At 37.9% G+C, this 20,525-nt stretch overlaps 1 protein-coding gene across 1 annotated transcript in view; it reads right to left on the reverse strand.

The window, feature by feature from the left end:
- Positions 1 to 9,456: 9,456 nt before the first annotated feature.
- The window catches only part of ZFAT (zinc finger and AT-hook domain containing), an 89,273-nt gene continuing 78,204 nt past the window's right edge, over positions 9,457 to 20,525 (reverse strand). Inside the window, exon 16 of the mRNA XM_035561692.2 lies at positions 9,457 to 10,677. Within this exon, the coding sequence (XP_035417585.2) occupies positions 10,438 to 10,677 (240 nt within the window). The 3' untranslated portion in view covers positions 9,457 to 10,437. The remainder of the gene's footprint in view (positions 10,678 to 20,525) is intronic.

Consider the following 20,525-nt stretch of genomic DNA (forward strand, 5'->3'; position numbering starts at 1 on the left):
CCTCCAAATGACAAAGAAGGATGGCAAGAGTAACCCAGAAGGACTGTAACACTATTTCCAGTCAGCAGATAAGCTTTGCAAGTTTCGTGCAACTGAATGTGAGAGACAGTTACATCTGGGGAGAAATGGGAGAAATGCTGTTTTACCAGCTGTGGATTTCTGCTAGATGATGTACGTGTTACTGGTGAAAGTTTTCACCTGCCTCTTTCACTGGACTGACTTCCTAGAAGCTCAGACCCTGCCCACGACACCATGAAAACAGCAATGACGAGGGCAGCCAGCTCAAAACTCACTGCAGCTCTCTGGGATCCTCGTGGGCTGCTACCTGCGCTGAGAGCTGCTGCGATGCTCTGCCTTATGCAAATAAGACTTGACCTTTGGATGCTGAGAAACTGGCAGCGTAGCTCGTCAGCAAGTCCTGAGAAACTGTTCTGCGTCTATTTTTACAGCAGCTTCATCTCATGTGCCAGATAGTGCCAGAGTCCTCCAGTCACCCGGTGTGCCAGGAGTGCAGGAATTACTGCCCAGCTCCCACCTGAAGGCACGGAGCTGTTGAACACTCAATTAGCGGCGATGAGCTCCCAGGTTCATTGGCACTGGAGAATTAGTCCTGTTGTTCAGATGCTGATGCCTTAAAATCTCTAGCTATGCATAGCTAATTTTGTTTTTAACCACTCTAGCTGTTCCTCTCCATCTCTAAAGCCTCCCGAGGAGCAGTATAACCCCATTGGTTCCCATTTTCATGATACATGCTCCTAACACGTGCAATTACCGCATACATAATTGCCAGTGCACCTAGGCTCAATTATTAGTTTCTAAATCAGGTATTTAACTAGTCCTTCTAAATCACCGGGAGGGTGATTTAAGCACAATTTCATATACCCTTGTGGTGTCAGCCTTAGTGAAATGGTTTGAGCATGCAGTAAATCACCCAGTATCTAAGTCTTAGCGCCTTCTGTTTTATAAGCAGGATCTATCGTCTCAGAACAAGTGAAGTCCTTTAATACAGAGAATCCTTTTACATTTCTGAGTATCTGGATAAAGCACGCTGTCTTGAACAAAGGTTGAAAACCGGACCAACATATTCAGCATAACAAAAGAGCATCAAGAGCTCTGAGCGCATAGTGAAAGCGGTAAGCACGTTCTGCCGAATATATAGCACAAGGGAATAAGCACAAACGTCCAGTTCAGATGGATCTTGGCTCAAGTGGGAAATATGCAATTAAATGACAATCTGGCTTTACGCTGAGCTGTGATATAGGACATTCTGACATCTACTGTAGAAACCTTACAGATGCCTCGCAGCACTCAATGCCCTCAGGTCTTTGAGGAACAACTTAAGCATAAAGTACCAGCACTTACAGCTAATGAACTGGGCCCTGAAAAGACAGAATAAAGTAAAAAGCAAAATCTTGTAGCTTAAGACAAAACACTTTGATTGCTTTGAAGAATGGGCATGGGGACAGGAGTTTGGTGGCTTGCCCATAGGATAATGTAAATACAGAATTTTGCTGCTAAACACAACTCTTTTTCAAAGAAAAACATGCTTCTCCTTCTTGTGACACTACAAGAAGAAGTCAGGACTTTTTGAAAGTATTGTGTCTTTTATATGTGGCTTTGCAGGCTGTGTTCGTGCTTGCCTTGGTGTTACACTCCTCTCTTGGTATCTGCTAAGGCTTACCACTAGAAACTAGACTGTAGCCTCCAGTGGCAAGCCAAAAAAAAAAAAAAAAAAAAAAAAAGGTAAAATTAGCAAATAGTGCATCTTGCTTAGTATGCAGTATCAGGAATAGATTTCACCCTGCCTCCTCTTTTTAACATATGGCTAAATAAACACTAAGTTTTCTCAGAAGTAACATCTTGCATCTTTGTAGTTTAATGCACTGCAGGGAAAGCTGGAAGTTCTGTTGCAGGTTCAGGAAAAAGCAATATAAAATACAGTACTAGACTAAACACCAAAACCATAACACAATCACTGTGGCAGTCCCTCTGTTATTTACTTTCTGCTAAAAGTCCATATGCATTTAAATTTTTGTCAGCTAGCAATTTTTTTTTTTTTTTTTTATTTTTTCCCATTCTGATCCAGGCAAATTAAAGCACTTAGACTGGTTAAAGTACATTACCTAGAGCTTTGTCCATGTTTTTTGTTTGTGTTTTTGTCTGTTTGCTTTTGTTTTTGTTTTCCATTTTATTTATTTTTTAATCACGCCTTAAGAAAGAGAGCTATAGTGGATCGCATTCCTAATGTAGATGCTGTTAAGTCAGCATAAGTCCTTTTGCCAGGAAAAAAATATATTATTCAGGCACATGAGAAAAGAACTTTTTCAGCATAAAAATGAATTTAAGTAATACAGAACTTTAGAACATTTTACCATGGCACTCCCACCCTTAGTTATATAGTGTAAAGAGTTTATCCTGTCCCCATTGCACTTTTTCCCACAGCTAACCATAGTGGTTGGTAGAAATGAAATCCCCAAATGCTCACAGTCACCGGCCTCCTCAAGGGTGCCCAACAGCTCTGTGAGCAGAGGGATGAGGCAAAACCCTCAGGTATGACCCAAGGAGAGGGTACGGGGTTAGATTAATGCTCCTGTTTCCTTGGAGTGGATGAGAGAGCTCGTACACCACCTCTGGTGTTGGAGTAGCCTCCAGCAAATGGAAGAGAGCAGCACCTGAGGCCCACGCTGTCTTGATGAACACCACTAGGTTCAAAAGTGAACCTTGTGTAGTGCCTCAGGAAGTCAGTGCGGATGTTTCACTGTCCCCAGCCTCTCCTGACCTCACACAGCTATGACGGCAGGACGTGCATATACTGCAAGGTGTAGGAGCAAGCTCTTGCACCGTGGTAGTGCCCAGAAGTTCAACTCAACACCCAAAGTGCTGGAAGCATCAAAGAGGAAAGGAAAGCTCTAGAGGGACTGAACTCTAAGTAGACATGGCTTCACGTGCAATTCATTGTTTAAAGGTTTCAAATGTCCGAATGTCTCAATCCGAATAACTAAAACCAAATTTTAAATAGAATGTCACTGTCTTGGCTACCTTTATGGCAAGGGAAGGGTGGCTGCTTTAGCTGGGTAAATAACTGACCTTTGATCAAGGGATAAGACAAACATAAAAACAAAAACAAACAAACAAACAAAACCCCCAAACCCTCAAAATCCAGAGTTAAAGATAGGGGATAGATCATGCAGGCTTTTTTACAATAGAGGATTACAATTTACTGGTATTTCTGAGCATTTGTCATGTCCCTTACTTCTCTTGAGCCACGAACAGGCACCTGTTGTGATGAAACAACACAACCCATAAATTGAAATCAGCAATGATTTTTTTTCCCCTTGAAATTCAGGAGTGTATTGCAAGTTCTGAGCTTGTTTCATGATGAAAACTGACAAGATGATCACAAATTTAACTTTTTGATTTGACTTCCATTCTTTCTCCAGTCTGAAATTGTAAAATCACCCTGGGGTTATTTACTTCCCACTTGGACTCCACTCACACCAGTGAACAGCACTCTCACCAGCAAAATGTTCTCTTATTTTTTTTCCTAAATTCTGATTCCGGCAGCTTGGGTTGCTTGGTCCCAACACAAAACATCTCTCTACGGGGGGTTGGCTTTCAGACAAAATAAACTAAAAAGCCAACTACCTAACACTTGTGTCATCACCAAAATTGTAAATCGTATATTCAAAGAAAAGGTGTGTCACAGAACTTGTATCACAACAGCCACAGAAACTTTCCCACTTATTTACTAATGTATTTTTCACATACTCTGGGGATGATATAAATTCAGGCCCCACATGGCTGTTAGAAGTATTGCTGTTTCAGTAAAAACTGATGTTACTTCATTTCCAATGACACGGTTATTTTTTGACTTGGACCTTTTCTATCACATCTTGAAACTCATTTAATTACCATTAGATGAAGGGAATACTTGATTAAAACCATTTGAAGATGGATTTGAATAAGCTGTGTAGCACCAAAAAAAGGTCTGTATGTTATTATTAATACCCCTAGTACATCCAGCTTTCAGGTCCCAGAAAGTATTTTCAGTCCCAATGCTAGCAGAAACCTAAATGCTCTCAAAGCTTAAAAAAAAAAAGAAAAAAAAAAAAGGGGGGGGGGGGGGGCGGGGAGTATTTCCAAAACAAATTGTAAACATATTGACTGGCTCTGTAATCTATGACGATATTTTGTCCTGTATTTCTTTGCTAGCCCATAAAAAATATTGAATATTATGAATTAAGTAGCTCCTACAGTTTCAGTGTTACAGATCTTATGTGATTCTGTAAAATATACTTACAGTACATCTCATTTTGGGTGCATAACACAAAATGACCCCTTATTTTCCAGAAGATTCCTTGAACTGAAAGAAAAAAATTATAATGAAGCTTGCTCTATAAATTTCTCTTTGATTTCATTCCAAAACACTGAAGATCTTTTGATCCTTTTTTATTTTACCTAGGCTGATAAAGTTATTTCCAGCTTTTCAGAAAAATTCACAGCGTTGGAAAAATCCAGCCAAACTCTGTGTGATGTTTTGACTCCAGTTTCCCTCTTCATCCACGTTTAGCAAAGAGGACTGTAAAAATATTTTATAGAGAATAAAAATCTCATTTATAGCATTGTCAGAACTGTTTATTTTGTTTTAATATTTTATTGGCAACCATCACTCATTTCAAGTCCTGCACTGGACTTTTCATGAATAAGTGGCATAAGAAAATGTAAACTGCAATCTTGCTCTTATTTAACAGCCCATCGACGCCCATCCCATCAATTACTTCAGAGTAAGCTCTCTAAAGCATCCTCTCTAAAGCATCCTTGTTAGGTGTAGCTCCGCATATAAAACAGGTCATTTTGTTCTCCTTGGTTGTTATTAAACGCCTAGAAATACGAAGTGTAAGAGAAACCTTTGAGGTCAGCTGCCCTACCCTTCCCACCAGGAACAGTCCCACTGTCTGGCTGTATTTCAAGTCAGGACAATAATAAAGCACCCCAAGAAGAGAAGCATTTACTATTTCAGGTACCATCTTACAAGCTAATAGTTCTCCTCAACATGAAATGAATCCGAATCTTTGGCCTAATATTTCTTTCACTCAATGACATCCCATCGTTCCACTCTTGTATCACACTAAGCCCTTCTCCTTCTCCTCTGGCTGGTTAATCTGGAGAGGTGATCAGGTTGGTCGTTGGTATCTCTTTCTCAGAAAGAAGTCATTCTGGGACGGTGAGTCTGCACTGATCTGCTTTGTATAGGACTGAGAGGAATTACGTTCACCTATTAGCAGAGCATTTTTAACCATTTGTGTTTAGCAAGAGAGAAACAGGCGTTGCTTTCCTTTCTCTGCCTCATACACCTCGAGGAGTGACCGTGGAGATCATAACAGACTCGAACAGAAGCTTTTGTTAGGAACCTACAACAATGGCTCTGCAATTTGCGCTGCCCTTCGAAATGTGTGGTGCTGCTTGTAATCACTAAAGCCCAACACAGGCGAGTTGAGCAGGGACACATGAAAGATCACCTAACCAATTCCCTGTACCTTGTGGAATTATTCCCGAGATGAATATGATACTACATATTCATGTCGTAATATCAAGTTTGATGCTCTCGGGATGTGCCAAAATATAACTCTAAGTGAACATGAAAGTCTTCCAGGATGAAAAGTTGTCCTCACCTCAAGGAAGAAAAAAAGACAAATGCAGTCGTGCTGCTGTTGATGGAAATGATGTCCGCTAATGATGCGAAAGCTGGAAATGCAAATTGAGAAGCTGTCAAGCTGTGTGCGGTACAACTCAGTAACATCACTGTGATCAGATTATAAAAGGGAAAGGAACATCTGCAGTTTGTCATGTTAGGAGCAAAGACTGTATTAGCAGCATTCTAGCAGCATTACCTAAAGAAAGTGCATTTTTGCTATTGATGCAGTCTGCAAACAAGCTCATGATTAAAATTTCAGATACAGCTCAAACACGCCTACAAAAAGCAGGAACTGTACTGTGTTATCAACAAAACATAAACCAAAGAAAAACAATCTCTGTAATTTTGTGTACGGCATCTGCTTCACTCTACTCTACTCCGTGCACTCTGATAACAATCATCATTATTTTCACATCAAAAGAATGGCAAAATAAAAATCAATATTCTTTCCAATTCAATACTAGTTGCAGAGGTCTCAGCTGAACGTCACTGTTCTTACAGAAATAAAACCCCACGTTTAGGCAGGGCTTGCTGTATTTCAAGGCATAAGAGTGGTTGACAGTCCTTCCACCTCCCTGAACAATTAGGTGCAACTTTGAGAAAAAAGTTCTCCTGAAGTGAGACTTGGGTGTTCAGTGTGCTTTTATCCCTAGAGTTTGATGTTCAGAAGGGCCAAGTACTCAAAACTTCCTCCTGAGTCAATTTCCACATCTCAGTGGACCTCACTGAAGTTTCAACAAGCTGGTGCAGCAAATGACAAACCTCTTCCATGCGCAGGCATGACGAGCTCAAGCCAAAAATCAAATCCTGATTAATCCAGTTAAACACAGCTTCACAAAGATCCCTCATATACCAAATTCTCTGCCCAATAAGAACTCATTTCTTTGAAAATTTGAGTGTTTCGTAATATTATTTCCAGTACTTTCTTCCTTTCTCTACGGTGTTTACTGTACATGCTTATTCTTGAGAGGCAGGTTTGGCTTGTTTGTTTCTTTGAAATTTGTAAAGTGCACATCCACATGGTGAGCAAATTTATTGGAATGTGAAAACATTTTTATTTTCTTTTTAGTAAGACTAAATTCTATATGGCACTGCCAGGATACTGTGTGTGAACTCAGAACTTTAAAACTTTAGAAGATTATTTCAAAGAAATTCATTAAAACATTTTGAAAATCTCAAACTTGCAGCAATGTCATTTCTGTAAACTTGTTTAAAAAAGTGACATTAAAAGCATTTATTTCAAATACATTTACATAAGGAGTGTTATTCCTCATTATAGTAGGAACAACCAAACATTATAATCTCTCTAGTTGGGATTTCACATAATCCCAACTTTGAGGTAAATCAACAAAGCAGAAGTATGCAGTTCCTTTCTCTTTTCATCCCATGGACGTTCCAGACAAGTGATAAAGATCCAGTGAAAAGCCCCTGTTGGTGCAGTGCCATGGAAGCCAGGATACTACAAAAGCTGGTTAAAAGCAGGATCACTAGTATCATGCAACGGTGCTGGGATCAAGGGGCACCACAACTGGCCACAGAAAACAAACCATCTGCCAAAGAATGGCAGATCCCATCCTCTTTCTCTACTAAGGAAAGACAAACTAGTCTCTATGGATATAACTAATTAGAAAGAGATGGAAAAGAGCAAAACTTGGAACACCCAATTGCCAAGCCCTCTCCTGTGGCTTTTGTCCTGCAAGGCTCACATTTTCCCCTCTGTGTACAGACGGTTATTCCATTCTGTAACACAAGGAGAGATTAGCTTCAAGCATCATCCTTGCCTTTCATTAAATAAGACCTCACTGCCACTAAAATTATTTGCAGCTTCCTTCTTCTGTTTTTTTAAAATCTTTGCACGATTCCAAGACCTATCTCCCCTATGCTCAACACATTCCCGGAACCATTTGATGTGTTCTTAGCCCTGCACATCAGTTAGCCCAGTTGCCCGACTTGCGCATGCATAAACTTTTAAAGAGCAATACTTGCTAAGTGCTAGCCTAAAGCCAGGATAACTCCTCAGTTGTCAAAAAGGAAAACCGGAAGACTGCATAGAGCAGCAAATGCTAATAAAAATTAGTAGTGTGGGGAAGAATGTATAATCTTCAGAAGCAGGAGCTACTCAACTAACTTAAAGCCATAACTCCTCGTCTCCCCTGAACAGGAAAGGTCATCTAATCCTCACAAAAGAAACTGGATAAAAGGATTTGAATCTACATTGAAAACAATCTGTGCTGTTCAGGTGATAACAGAAACAGACCTTGACATGCAAAAGAGTTAATTCTTACCTTCTTGGTGGTTCCCAATTCAGACAAAAGAAAACTGGAACAGCTGGGGCCTCTTCAAATGACTGGTATGGACAAAGCTCTCTGTTTTCTTCCTTTCAGAAACCTGCTTTTGAAAGACAGACAATTCTTTGGACATTCACTTCGTGAAGTTCAGTGACTTACGTTCAAGAAGAAGCACTTATCTCCTCATAATATTACAGTTGCATATCCTAGAAAGATGAAAACGTAATTATGGTGGCAAGAATTTGTACTCAATGCAGCTCAAAATCTTTCCTGACTTAGAATCACAGAATCATCTAGGTTGGAAAAGACTTCCAAGATCATCAAGTCCAACCACCAGCCTGACCTGCCAAGTCCCATCACTAAACCACGTCCCTTAGTGCCACATCCACACGTCTCTTAAATACCTCCAGGGATGGGGACACCACCATTTCTCCGGGCACCCCGTTCCAATCCTTGGCTGTCCTCTCCATGAAGAAATTGTTCCTACACCTCAGTAGGTATGCATGGCTATGACTTAGTGGAATCAAAATAAATAAATAAATAAATAAATAAATAAAACCTAACCCTTCCTCCAAATACAGACACACCTCATATAGACAGAAGTACTGAGTCTCTCTGGAAATAATTTACTTCAGAATTCTTGAGTGATATATAGCAAAATACTTTCCCATTTTCCCCCCACAGCCAGCTAATAATAAAATACATTACTGAATTGACTCAAAGGTTTTATGTTAAGAACACAGCTGTTACTACATACGATCACGATGCTTTTCTGATGCTTTTCCAAACGTAGTTTAATAGCAAATGGGCTATTTTCAATAAATTCTAAGAAAACCATTTGAGACTGTTTTCTTCTCTTTTAGATATTAGAAAGTTGTTATTGTAAATCAACACTAAATGTTAAGCAGTAATTACAAAACCAAGTTTCTATTGCGGATTAATCAAGTTGGTACGTTTGGTGCATCATTTTCTATGTTACAATTGTTATTGAACACACACTTCATGGCTCATTTTAGGTAAGTTTACTGAAATCAACACTGACATTTGAGACCGGGCCCAGCCAGTTACAGAGTAAATGGCAAAAAGGTCTCTGTCCTACAAACCAAATGTCGCTGGGACATGTAAATTTATTATCACCACAGATAAGGGAGAAGCTAACACTAGATGTTTGCACTCTGATTTTGTATCACATTGATAAAAACCAGCAGAATTACAAGAGGTAGATGACCAACTCACTGCATTTCATCAATGCATTTAAAAGCTTTTCTTCACTTGTCCACTCAAAATGCCCATAAATAAGCTCACTCACATAAAAAATTCCTCCTAGATTTCATTACACTACTTTCCTGATTAGAAACTACTGACTGGAGGAATAATGTGTCAGAGCCAATGCAAAACAGCATTCTCTACTTAGCTTTGAAAAGGAAGTCAACACTTAAGGAATTAGTGCATTAAAAGAAAACATGACAATTTGGTTATTAATTAATAACTTTTATAGCTCAAATTTAAAAATATTAAATCAGAAACAATTCAAGATTCATGAAGAAAAATCTGGAACTATATACATGCATAATTAAGAATATCTAAATTTTTGTCAATATTTACTTACTTTTTGTACAAGTTCTTTCACACAGTCATATTTACAAACATCTTTTTTTTAAAACATATGAACATACATCTTTAACAGAATTTACAAATCATTTGAATATATTTTTTTCTTAAAAACAGAAGACCATTTCACTGAGTTGACAAACATTTGGTTTCATCATGTGGTACTGGACAGGCAGGACGGACAGTTATCATTATCCAATTATTTAAAAAATAATTATGCTATTGGTACCCAAAATTATCATATATGGCTTTAAATACCTCCCAAATGATCAACTCACAAACACAAATCAAAGTCCATCTGTGGAATATTTCTAAGCGTTGAGCCTTTCTTTGGGTTAGGTCCACAACTCTGCAAACACATTCTAAGCATATACTCAAAAATAAGAAGTCCTTCTAATTTTACAAAAATAAAAAAATAAAAAAATCCCTGCTTCCAGTGAAGTCAAACACATACTTAGTATCTGTAAGATGGGATGAATGGGAATGAGTTTTCTAGACATTCTAGCTACCTTTATAGATTTTTTTTTTTAATTGTGGTATAACACACTTTTGAACAGACAATATTTTGAGATATTTACAGGAATCAAATGACAGATTTCTTAAATAAGGATGAATACTTATTCCTCAAAATATGTACTTTTTTCCAGGGAAAAAAAAAATCCAAGGAAGTTTTGTCCATAACATCTAAATTACTGATGCAGTCCAACCAGATCTAGTAGTATGGTCTCACCTCACAAAAAATCTGTAAATTTGTCAGCTTGATTGTTTTTGGTCTTGTTAGGAAAAGAAATGAAAGTTTTGGCTTTGGCAAATCAGGCAGCCGTCTCCGTTGAACACCATTCTCTAGAGCTCCTGCACAGATTGTTCCACAGTTTGTTCTTCTACGGGCTGCATCGCTTCCTGAACATAAACTATGAATTCTGAAGCCTCTCCACCCTGTGTATAGACAGTCACTGTCTCAATTCCCTCCACTTCATCTGAAGAGACTACCAGGTGATGCTGTTCAGACAGCTCCACTGAAGCCTGCTGCAGGGTCTCTTGTATCATCAAAGTGTGATTGGCTGACTGCTCCTCTTCTTTTACCTAAGAAGAAATTGAAGAGGTTACAGAAGTTTCACCTTTCCAGTAAATAACCAGTAGTGTGATGATTAATGCACACACAGCACAGAAATTAGAAATCAGGCAGTTTTGAAAGAAAATATCAGTTTTACGCAGAATTTGTAATGATCACTTTGAATAAGTGTATAGCCATACAAAATACTGAAAGCAGTAGCTCAGCATCTCATTTATATGCATGGAGAGCTATGAAGCTACAGAAACACAGGACTTTGGGAACAGCTTTAATCTCTCACCAGTCATTCACTCAAAACCAATCTTATTTAAATAAATCGGAAGTCAAACAGCTCCTCCAGTATCACTGATGTGAGAATACATCTAAAACCACATGAAAAGACACTTAAAGCCCCCTTTTTTAATTTATTTTAAAGCTCATTGAACTACAAATTTCATTGTAACAATACTCATTGTAACCTAAACTCAATGGACTTTTATTAAACAAAAATGGTGAAATGTGTTAATGAAATATCTCCTTAACACCCGTTTGCAAGGCAGCAATTTTTACATTATTGAAAGGATATTGATAGTAGCAACTGAAAATATCAGATTTTTAAATGAACATTTTTCTGAAGGAAATAATGCAACATATTTTGGTATCAAATTTAAAGAACTTCAAACAACTATTTGTGAATTATTAGACTACAGTACTCACTAGGATTCAAGAACAGATCTTAATTCTTCACCCCATCCAGATATTTCTATGCACCAGACCAATAACAGCACATTCAAAAACTAAGTCACGTGTAGGAAATGCATTCTTACAAGTATTAATGATAAAATAATATTCTTTTGGGTAAATTTTTACACATGCAAGAATATGCAAAGGCATTTGTTAAGTGTTTCCAATACACCACCACTCCCCTTGTTCATTGAAGGGGGCTGTTTTATTTGCTTGAGCATAAAAGCCAACCCACTTGCATCTGCACCACACAGTTAATCAGATCCTCTCTTCCTTTCCCATTTGGAAAACAGGTAGTTTTTATTAAGGCCTATTTCCCTTTCATTTAGGCTTAGCAAATGTTCTATGAAGTGAGCTTGCAGAGATAAATCACGTTTATTTCTCACTGTAAGAAAGTAACTTACTGAATTTGTAGGACGTCATATTCTCTACAGAAATGCTTTTTCTCACATCATCAAGTGCATCTATAAATCACCAGCTTATGCAAACAACAGGGCATGAGGACAGCATCGGTGGCTCACCGATATACCTTTACAGAAAGCAAACCTCCATGGTACTTCCAATAACCACACAAAGGGTAATAATGAGGAGAACAAAGAATCAATAAATTATCGGTTTACTGGATTTCAGCATAAACCTTGTATTTCAGGGCAGTGTATATGCTGCGCTCTTGGCAGCACTGAACTCGTAAGTGATTTTGAAAAAACAGGTCAAACATGGTAGATTCCAAAGCGTGGAAGTCTACTAAATCACACGGATTAGTAGCTTTCATTTCTACGAAATGTTTCTATGTAGTAGATCATTCCTATACATTGCTTTCTCAGAAGTATTATTAGAACAATCAAGTCCAAGAACATATACTGAAGTTCAGTATTGGTGCTTAGGAGGGGCATGGGAACAGTAGGGAAGAATTACAGAGAAGTGTCCAAGCATGCATTTGACTCATTAAAGACTTACAAGGAGAAAAAGAAGTTCTGTATGTTTATTTTCTAGGTGCTCCTTCCTAACTTTTTCCCCCTAAGCAACCATTCCCATTGCTGTACACGGACTTCCCTTATAACGTTTTTCTTCCACGTTTAAAATATCTGTCAGATCAAGATTACAGAGATGCACAAACCCCATAGGACTCCATATCACTTTGAACTTTCACTCAATTCATCAGGCTATACAAAGCTTTTTCTTGAACAATAACAAGCATGTTCAGGTGTTAAATTATTCAGAGGTCCCAGAGTTGTATGTCTGTGGTACACTGATGAAATGTAAGTGGATTTTAACTGGTGAAAGATTTAACTTCTAAAGAGAATCTTACCATTGTCATTGACCTTACTGCAACAGCATAGTTGTACCTGCTGATGCTGACTCTGGCTTTGTTGCACAGGATTTAGATGATACGGATAAAACTATGGGAAAGGGATAAAGTCCTTTCTATGTTCTGTTCCTTTTACCAAGCGTACCTGAACATTTTAAATTGAAGCTATTTTAAACAGTGCCTGCTGGAGTTCAAGTTCAATATCCTACAAAATTGGGTGAGGCAGGTTGCTTTGTCTTGACAGAAGAAAACTTGCAACCACCCTCAGAAAAACAAGTTTATGTTGACACAAAATATGGGTATCCCCAAAATTACCCTTAACTAATGGAAGCTTTGAGTTTCTGTTGAAGATGCAACAAGCTAAACCATAAAAAGAAACGTAACACAACTTTCTTCTCCTGATGACACACCTTTTAGTATTTTTTCTTATAATGGGGGGAAATTTTGTTAATTCAGACAGAACTCCCCCTTTTCTAATCATGTCCTCCTCTTTCCTGAGACTACTTGCTAAAGTGGCAGCTCCTGTTCAAAATGGAAGGATCCACACAAGATCTACTAACATAGGTCACAAGTGGACAGAAGTCTCATCTCCAGTGGATTCAGACAGGTAGCTGCAGCTAAAAATGTCAAGTAATTATAATCTTACAGTCCTTGATCCTGGGGATCTTCAAACATACACAGATAGGAGTCTTCTAATATTATTTGGCCTTTCAATTATGTAATGTACAGTAACTCTTGTGTTAGTGCATCATACATAATCCTCTGACAATGTGCCTCAGGCCAGAAAAATTACACTAAATTTACTAAGAGCAGCAAGAATGCACAACACGGTCTGAAAAGAATCTTGTACAGTCTCACTTTAGTCACTTTAAATCAAAACCCATAAATAATTTTAAATATAGTTCTTTGAGTGTACATAAATAATGAACAAAGGAAGATAAATAAAGCACAGTTGACATGAAAATGAAATGAAACCAGAATCTCATTCAATTCAATAGCAGCAATCTAATACTTATTCAGTTTTATATGCTTTTGAAATGAAAATGGCCAATAAAGAAAGTTAATTTAACCTCCCTACCTACCTTTATCGATATGGTTTTATTACCCTTGTCATGCAGGGTACAGAAGACTAATGCCCCTATTTCTGGTGTTTCTAGTTTCCAGTATCTTTTTTTGGACAGCTATCTGTAATCCTTTTAGTTTGACAAATTACCACATTATTTTGGATATTTACATTTCAAATCAGTTCAATGTTTACATGCTTCTGCTTGGTTCCTATTAGATCATTCCACAGGGAATAATCTCAAAACGTTAATTTACATCCCTCAATTTGATGAAACAGTGGGACAGCTGCCATCAGAATGAATGAAGTTACTACACTCAATTCTTTTTATTGGCATCTCAAATCTTTTGAAGAGTAGCATCCATGACCTCTTTTCTGTTTGAGAGCCAGCTGAAAAGCATCTGGCTGCTTATCCTTTGCTAAAGAATGGCAGCAAGAATCTGAAGCCATACACAGCTGGCATACTAAACCAATTCATTACCTGCATAAATATTTTTTACTGGCTTAATGTGCCTCTCATGAAAGTTAATGGATCCTCTGCCTCCATGTCTTTATAAAAAGCTCAAAATTTCTAAATTATCTAAAGTTCTAAATGCAAATATCTGAGGGCCATCCAAATGACACAAAAAATGGGTACCTCTTACAGGAACCTCTTCCTCTAAAACCAAGCAAGTCATTTTTATTTTGAGATAAATTAATTCAAGCCATTGAGGAAAATAATGCTTCTTCCCTTCCCTGAAAAGTAGAAAAAGGAAATATGTACAGTAAACTGCTGCTAAAGCTACTTTTTTATTCTGGAGCTCATCCTCAGAAATAATGATTACCTTCAATTTTCTTTGAAGTCAGATGAGTACCAGACCCATCGTGTTTAAAACAGCCTTGCTAGGCTTGACCCCAAATCCTCTGCGGAATCTCTCCCTTGATTTCAGATTGAATGCTGCCTTTCAGGTTGCCATGAAGAAAAAAAGTTAATCACACAGATTTTGCAGGAATTTGAAACCTTACACTAGGTTACAATTGCTTCTATTTATATTGTAAGACACCACGGTAAGAAAATTTACTAATTAGCTACATAAGAGCTGAAAAGGAAAAGTGAATATAAGCTTTCTAGATCACAGTGAGCACCTGGATATGTGATATGCCAGCTTACATCCCTGCCTACGGGACTGTCTCTACTGTTTTGTTTGGTGCCAGCTGGTAACTTGAACTCCATCCTTTCTTATTCTAGTTTACATATAGATAATATTGTGTGAAAAACACACACAGACATGCACAGAAAAACGCTGTAATTTGATCACATGAATCTCTATAGAGAGCCACAAAACAAAGACAAACTGGCACACAATAGTTTCAGAACAATAGGGGAATTCAATATGCAAGACTCGCCTTGCATAAAATAAAAAAATGCAAAGTGGCAAACAAATCTTCCTACTGGTGATTTTTAAGAATCTTTAGCCATTGTCTGGTCGAATATATCCTGACAGGGAGGCTGTGACTGGCAGCGCCCCTTGTCTGGCAGAACACTGTATCACGAGATTTCCTTCTGAGGAAATGTGGCAACGTTGCCACCATTTCAAGAGCTCTAACAGAGGGCAGTAATGTTGACATGAGATTTTTTCTGGATGTTATACAGATGACAAGAACTCCACAGAAGCTAAGAAAACAGAGACATCTTTCCCAAACTTTCTTTCTTTTGCTAGCACCATCAAGTTAAACAATAAAGTGCTCCATGTTCTAAAAGAACATCAGTCTTGATTATCAACCCATAGAGAACTCCATGTACTGGCAATTCTTCTGGATGAACCCAGCAACAAGTAGCTACAAATCAGAGCCAGGTTAAAATACAAAGAGCGTCGCTGAGGTACAATATGCAGGAGCCCTTGACATGACAGCCATGCTAATATTATTAGATGCTTATTTTTGAAGGTGTGTTATACTATAAAATTCTGTCCTGTGATCACCTTCAAGCCGATGTGTAATCTTTGCTGTGCATTGCTACTGCTGACACTTTGAAGAAAGTGGCTGTTGCCATGGTAGGATTTTTACCAGAGCCTGAAGAGATCACAGAATAAAATGATGAAAGGAGCTAAAATAAAGGGTGAAATGCATGAAATTCCAGTGTTTTCCTCAGCTTGATAAAGATATGCTTGGCTAGTGAAACGGTTGATATACTTATTCTGCAGAGCAAGTTATTTAGAAGTCCAGGTTGAAAACAGGTTACTGTGCTTTTCAGGAATAGACTTCATCCTAATCCTGCACTGCAAGATACAGAGATAGTAAGGTCAGTCTGTTGTTTTTAAATGAGAGAAAACAAGAAAGCGTTCAACAGCCAATTACTCTTCTTTATTGGTAATATTAGTGTAGTGCTTTAGACCAGGACTTGGACTGTATCAGGTGTTCTACCTGAAAAAAGTATTTCGTGCCCCAAAGGCCTTATAATTTCAATCCAGAACAGAAAACAGTAAGCAGACACAGAAGAAGGGAAATGGGTGAGTACAATATAAGAAATGGGTGAGTACAATATAAATGAGACAGCGATACCTTTGTCTAACAGGCAGCAGTATCAACAGACCAATTTCCTAACCAGAGATAATTGGTGTCATCATATTTCTGAAGACTAATTGAGAGAAGACAATGAGGTACAAATTGTTCTTCATTAAATATCCACATAACTAAGCACAATATGAAAGAAGGCATTAAGAAACTTGTTTGGAAAAAAGTAATGAGCAATTAAATCTTCATGGACTGATCAAAGGTGAGAGTCAAAAACTTAACAGCTAACGAGAGACAGGACACTAAGTCGGAAAGGAGTACAAAGTCTTGGAAATCAAAACAAGGTTTTGCTGGATGTGGCAAAAAAGAAAGGAAGATCACATGGACATACTGTAAGACAGGCAGACTAGAGAGAAGTAATCTTTAAATTGTTCTGAGTGTATACAAAAGGGGCAAAGCAGCATCTCTGAATGTCAGAGAGAAAGAATATCAGAGTAACTGTAGCATAAAATAATGACAGCTTGGTCAGCCATTTTAGCAAAGCGGATAAAATGAGAACCCATATAAAAATAAGCATGCAGAACAAGCCAGCACCATTTAGCCCATCACCTGGATGCCCAAGCATCCTACCTGAAGAGGACACTAGCTTTCTGGCTTGATAACAGGAAGGACTTACATCCCATAGGGTTGAACTAGAGTTAATTAATAATGAATAGTTGTGCAGAAAGACTGGTATAATCACCTTAGTGACTAATAATATTAATTAGTGATTAATGCAATCTTCTTAGTGATCATCAGAGCGAGCTTGAAGTGATTGCTCTAGAGCCACAGGAAATCATTAGAGGACAGATGCAAACTCTAGATTGTGTGGAGTGGCCATGTTGTTTTTCAAAATGTTAACACAGACAAAGATCCTGCAAGTCAAACGTCTGTATATTACTTGGGACACGAAGCCCTGAATTTTTGACTAAAGCTTTTACATGCCAATGTGCTACAAGTAAGGTGGCAGAAAAAAATCTGTTGGTAGTGGCCACCCAGGTATATTAATCAGAAGAATTAGAAAATAAGGAAAAGTACAGGGATTTGAGGTGGTGAACAATACCTTTGTCATAGGTTTATTGGATTTTGGGGGGGGTGGTTTGGTTTTTTTTGTTTGTTTTCCTCTCCAAGAGAACAAAGAGTGCTGCTCTGCTCTAGCTGTTTTCTATATATCAGGCAGGCAGGATTTGCTCTGAATGAAGATGGATCTCAGTAGCTTGTTCATACAGGAAAAATAATATTGAAAACAAGATTTAAAGCTTTAAACACTTATTTGGTGATACGTTTCTTAAACCAGGACAATAACCCCTGCGCCAGTAGAACATACAAAACATATTTCGGGTCTAAAACCAGCAAATTAACAGAACATTTGTTTACCAGTTATCTATGTGAAAATAGTTCAAAATGCAGATAATACACAACCAAATTTAAGTGGATACTATGGTATACTTTGATTGAGACTATCTACTTCTCTGCTCAGTAAATTGAGGCAAAAAGAAAAAATAAATTTGGACAAAGAACCCTACATAGAACCCTCTGTTTCAAAGAGGTTTGGTAAAAATAACACACCCCGCATTTAGGCAAAATAAATGAATTAAAACGTATCTTGTTACTATTACACATTCCTGCTAACAAGCACTGGAAATGGACGAGCAAAAACTATAACAAAAACTAGAGGTGCTGGACACTGTCCAGACAGGAACAACTCTCTGATGTTGCAGTCAAGACAGGGTGATTCAGAAAACAAGCATTCGAGGATGTTCATATTGTGAAACCAAGAAAATACACCTTGAAACTTGTCTCTCCAGGGAATAATATACAGTTTGTTCTGCAAAAATAACACGAGTGCTCATTTCTGAGGGAAATGTTTCTTCACAAGCTCGGTGTTTAAAACAAACAAATGCTTAACTTATCATAGAATCATGAAGGTGGGAAGGGACCTTCAAGATCATCTGGTCCAACCATCACCCTACTGCCAATATTGCCCACTAAACTATTCCGCCTGTGAGCTAGGAAAATAATTCTCCTATATAAATAATGGACTGAACAGGCTCTGCTAGCAAAACAAACAAAAACACAAACAAAACAGTCTCCACCCTATGGAGTGAGGGCAAAAGTGCATCTGTAATAGGTCACAAAGAGTCAAATCCACAGAAAGTAAAGTGACTTGTTTTACGGTGCTGGTCCCTCCTCCTCCTTCTTGCTATATGCTCTGTTCCTACAGAATTGCTCTCCCCCCAGTTTCTCGTCCATTTTTACCATCCCTTATGAATACTTCCTATCTTTTTAAGCATTTATTAGCTTCTTTTCTAGCTATTCTTCACACTTACAATTCTGTGCTTTCACATTTTCCCCACCTTGTTACATTTTTTTCTTTAAGCAGTGCAGAACAACTCAAGTTCTATGCCATAGATAAATACCTCCACTAGCTGTAGTGATCCAGACTGAATTACTATTAACTGAAATGGCTTCAAACTGACAAGATTACACTTTTTGTGTCATGCTGCAATCAAAGCTTCAGTGTGGATTTTTGCCAATCTCAGCCCATACTGGCAGAACTTCACACTAGGATCTTGGTATTCACTCAGGCGTGTGCAGTACTTTCCTTAGCGGCAGTACGTTGTCACACAACAGGATTTCTCCCAAATTAGATACCCGAAAAGTTTAATCTTGATAATAGGTTAATATACTGGCACTCGGGCAAGGAGGAGCTAAAGTCATTTCGGGTTCCAGACAGAACCTCTGAAAGGCCTCACATACATGGCACGATCAGAGCCAACACCAATTCCCATTTTTCCCAGTCATAACCCAAGTTAAATAGGGCTACTTTACTTTTTTTTTAGTTTAAAATCATAAAGATGAATCCTGATTCAGCCTGAGATGTTTTATTGTTACACTGTCAAAGGATTTTCTTGTATAATATCATTCCTATGAACAACAAATATAAAGTTTTCAAAGCCAAAATTGAATATACATACATATATATATATATATATATATATATATATAATTTAAACACTCGATTCAAAAGCTGGGAGCTTCGAATGGAAAATCTGATCTTGAGTTCAGCTCAATAATAATTTGTATTCGTGATCTAATAAACATGTGTCATGAAGGCGTCCATCTCAGGGAAAAAATTTAATAGAACACTGTAAACATGATAATGTTTCTGTCTTGTGACTTAACAGAAAGAAATTAAAAAAGGAGATACCAGTCAGAGCTAGCAAATGCACTCCACACGTAGCAGCGTACTGAGAAGGACTTATGGACAAAAACAAAGCTTGTTTCTGCAGACAGAAGTCTTGCATTACCATGAAACACTCCAAGTACTGCACACAGAAGACACTTGAGCACACGGGTTAGGGGAAGTGCTAAAGGTGAAGATGGTTGTGTTACTGATAGGCACGTCTAGATTCACCCAGAATTTTAGGAATAGAGGGTCAAAAGCACTTTTATAGGTGAAAGTAAGGACAAAGTTGGAGGGAGGAAAAGGTAGACAGAGACAGTAATGATGTAATGTGATATACAGAGCAAAAATACTTTGAAAATATATAATAATTTAGGATTTAGAAGAAATTTCCTGGTGCAAATACAATATGAAGATAACTTGCAAAGGCGGCCAAAAATGAGAGATGAAGGTGAGAACTGATAAAAAAAATGGGTTATGTATGTCCTTAAAGAAAAAAAACAACAACACATAACAGCATAAAAACCAGAACAACAATAAATGCTGTTAAGAAAAAAAAATGTAACCAAGCTGCTAAGCAAGGACTCGGGGAGGCCACTGAAGAACAAGAGTGGAAATTTAGTGACAGATGATGCTGATATATTGCTGACACCTTGAATGATTTTTTTTGTCTCACAATCCACAAGTGAAGCTGAAGGTCACAGAACAGTGTAGAATAAATTTTCCAGTGGGAAAGTGAAATATGAACATATCTTATGATCACTTCAAGGTTAACAATTAGGAACTCAGCATAATTAAAACATGACAAAGTAGTAGGTACAAATGAGTGATATCCCATAGAAAGCAACTCGGTGTTAAAGAAAAAAAGAAAAGCTGTCAGTTCTAAATAGGAGAGGATTACAGTCATGTTAACACCATTTAAAAACATTTTCCCTGAAGTTAAAAAAAGGATGTGGCTATAATTCTGAAGCCATCCTCTGGTAGGAAGAGAAGAACTGGAAACAGTAACTAGGGCTGTGTAATAGGTCAAACATTTGATAAAGCA

The sequence above is a fragment of the Cygnus atratus genome, chromosome 2 (genome assembly GCF_013377495.2).
Source record: "Cygnus atratus isolate AKBS03 ecotype Queensland, Australia chromosome 2, CAtr_DNAZoo_HiC_assembly, whole genome shotgun sequence".
Classification (NCBI taxonomy): domain Eukaryota; kingdom Metazoa; phylum Chordata; class Aves; order Anseriformes; family Anatidae; genus Cygnus; species Cygnus atratus.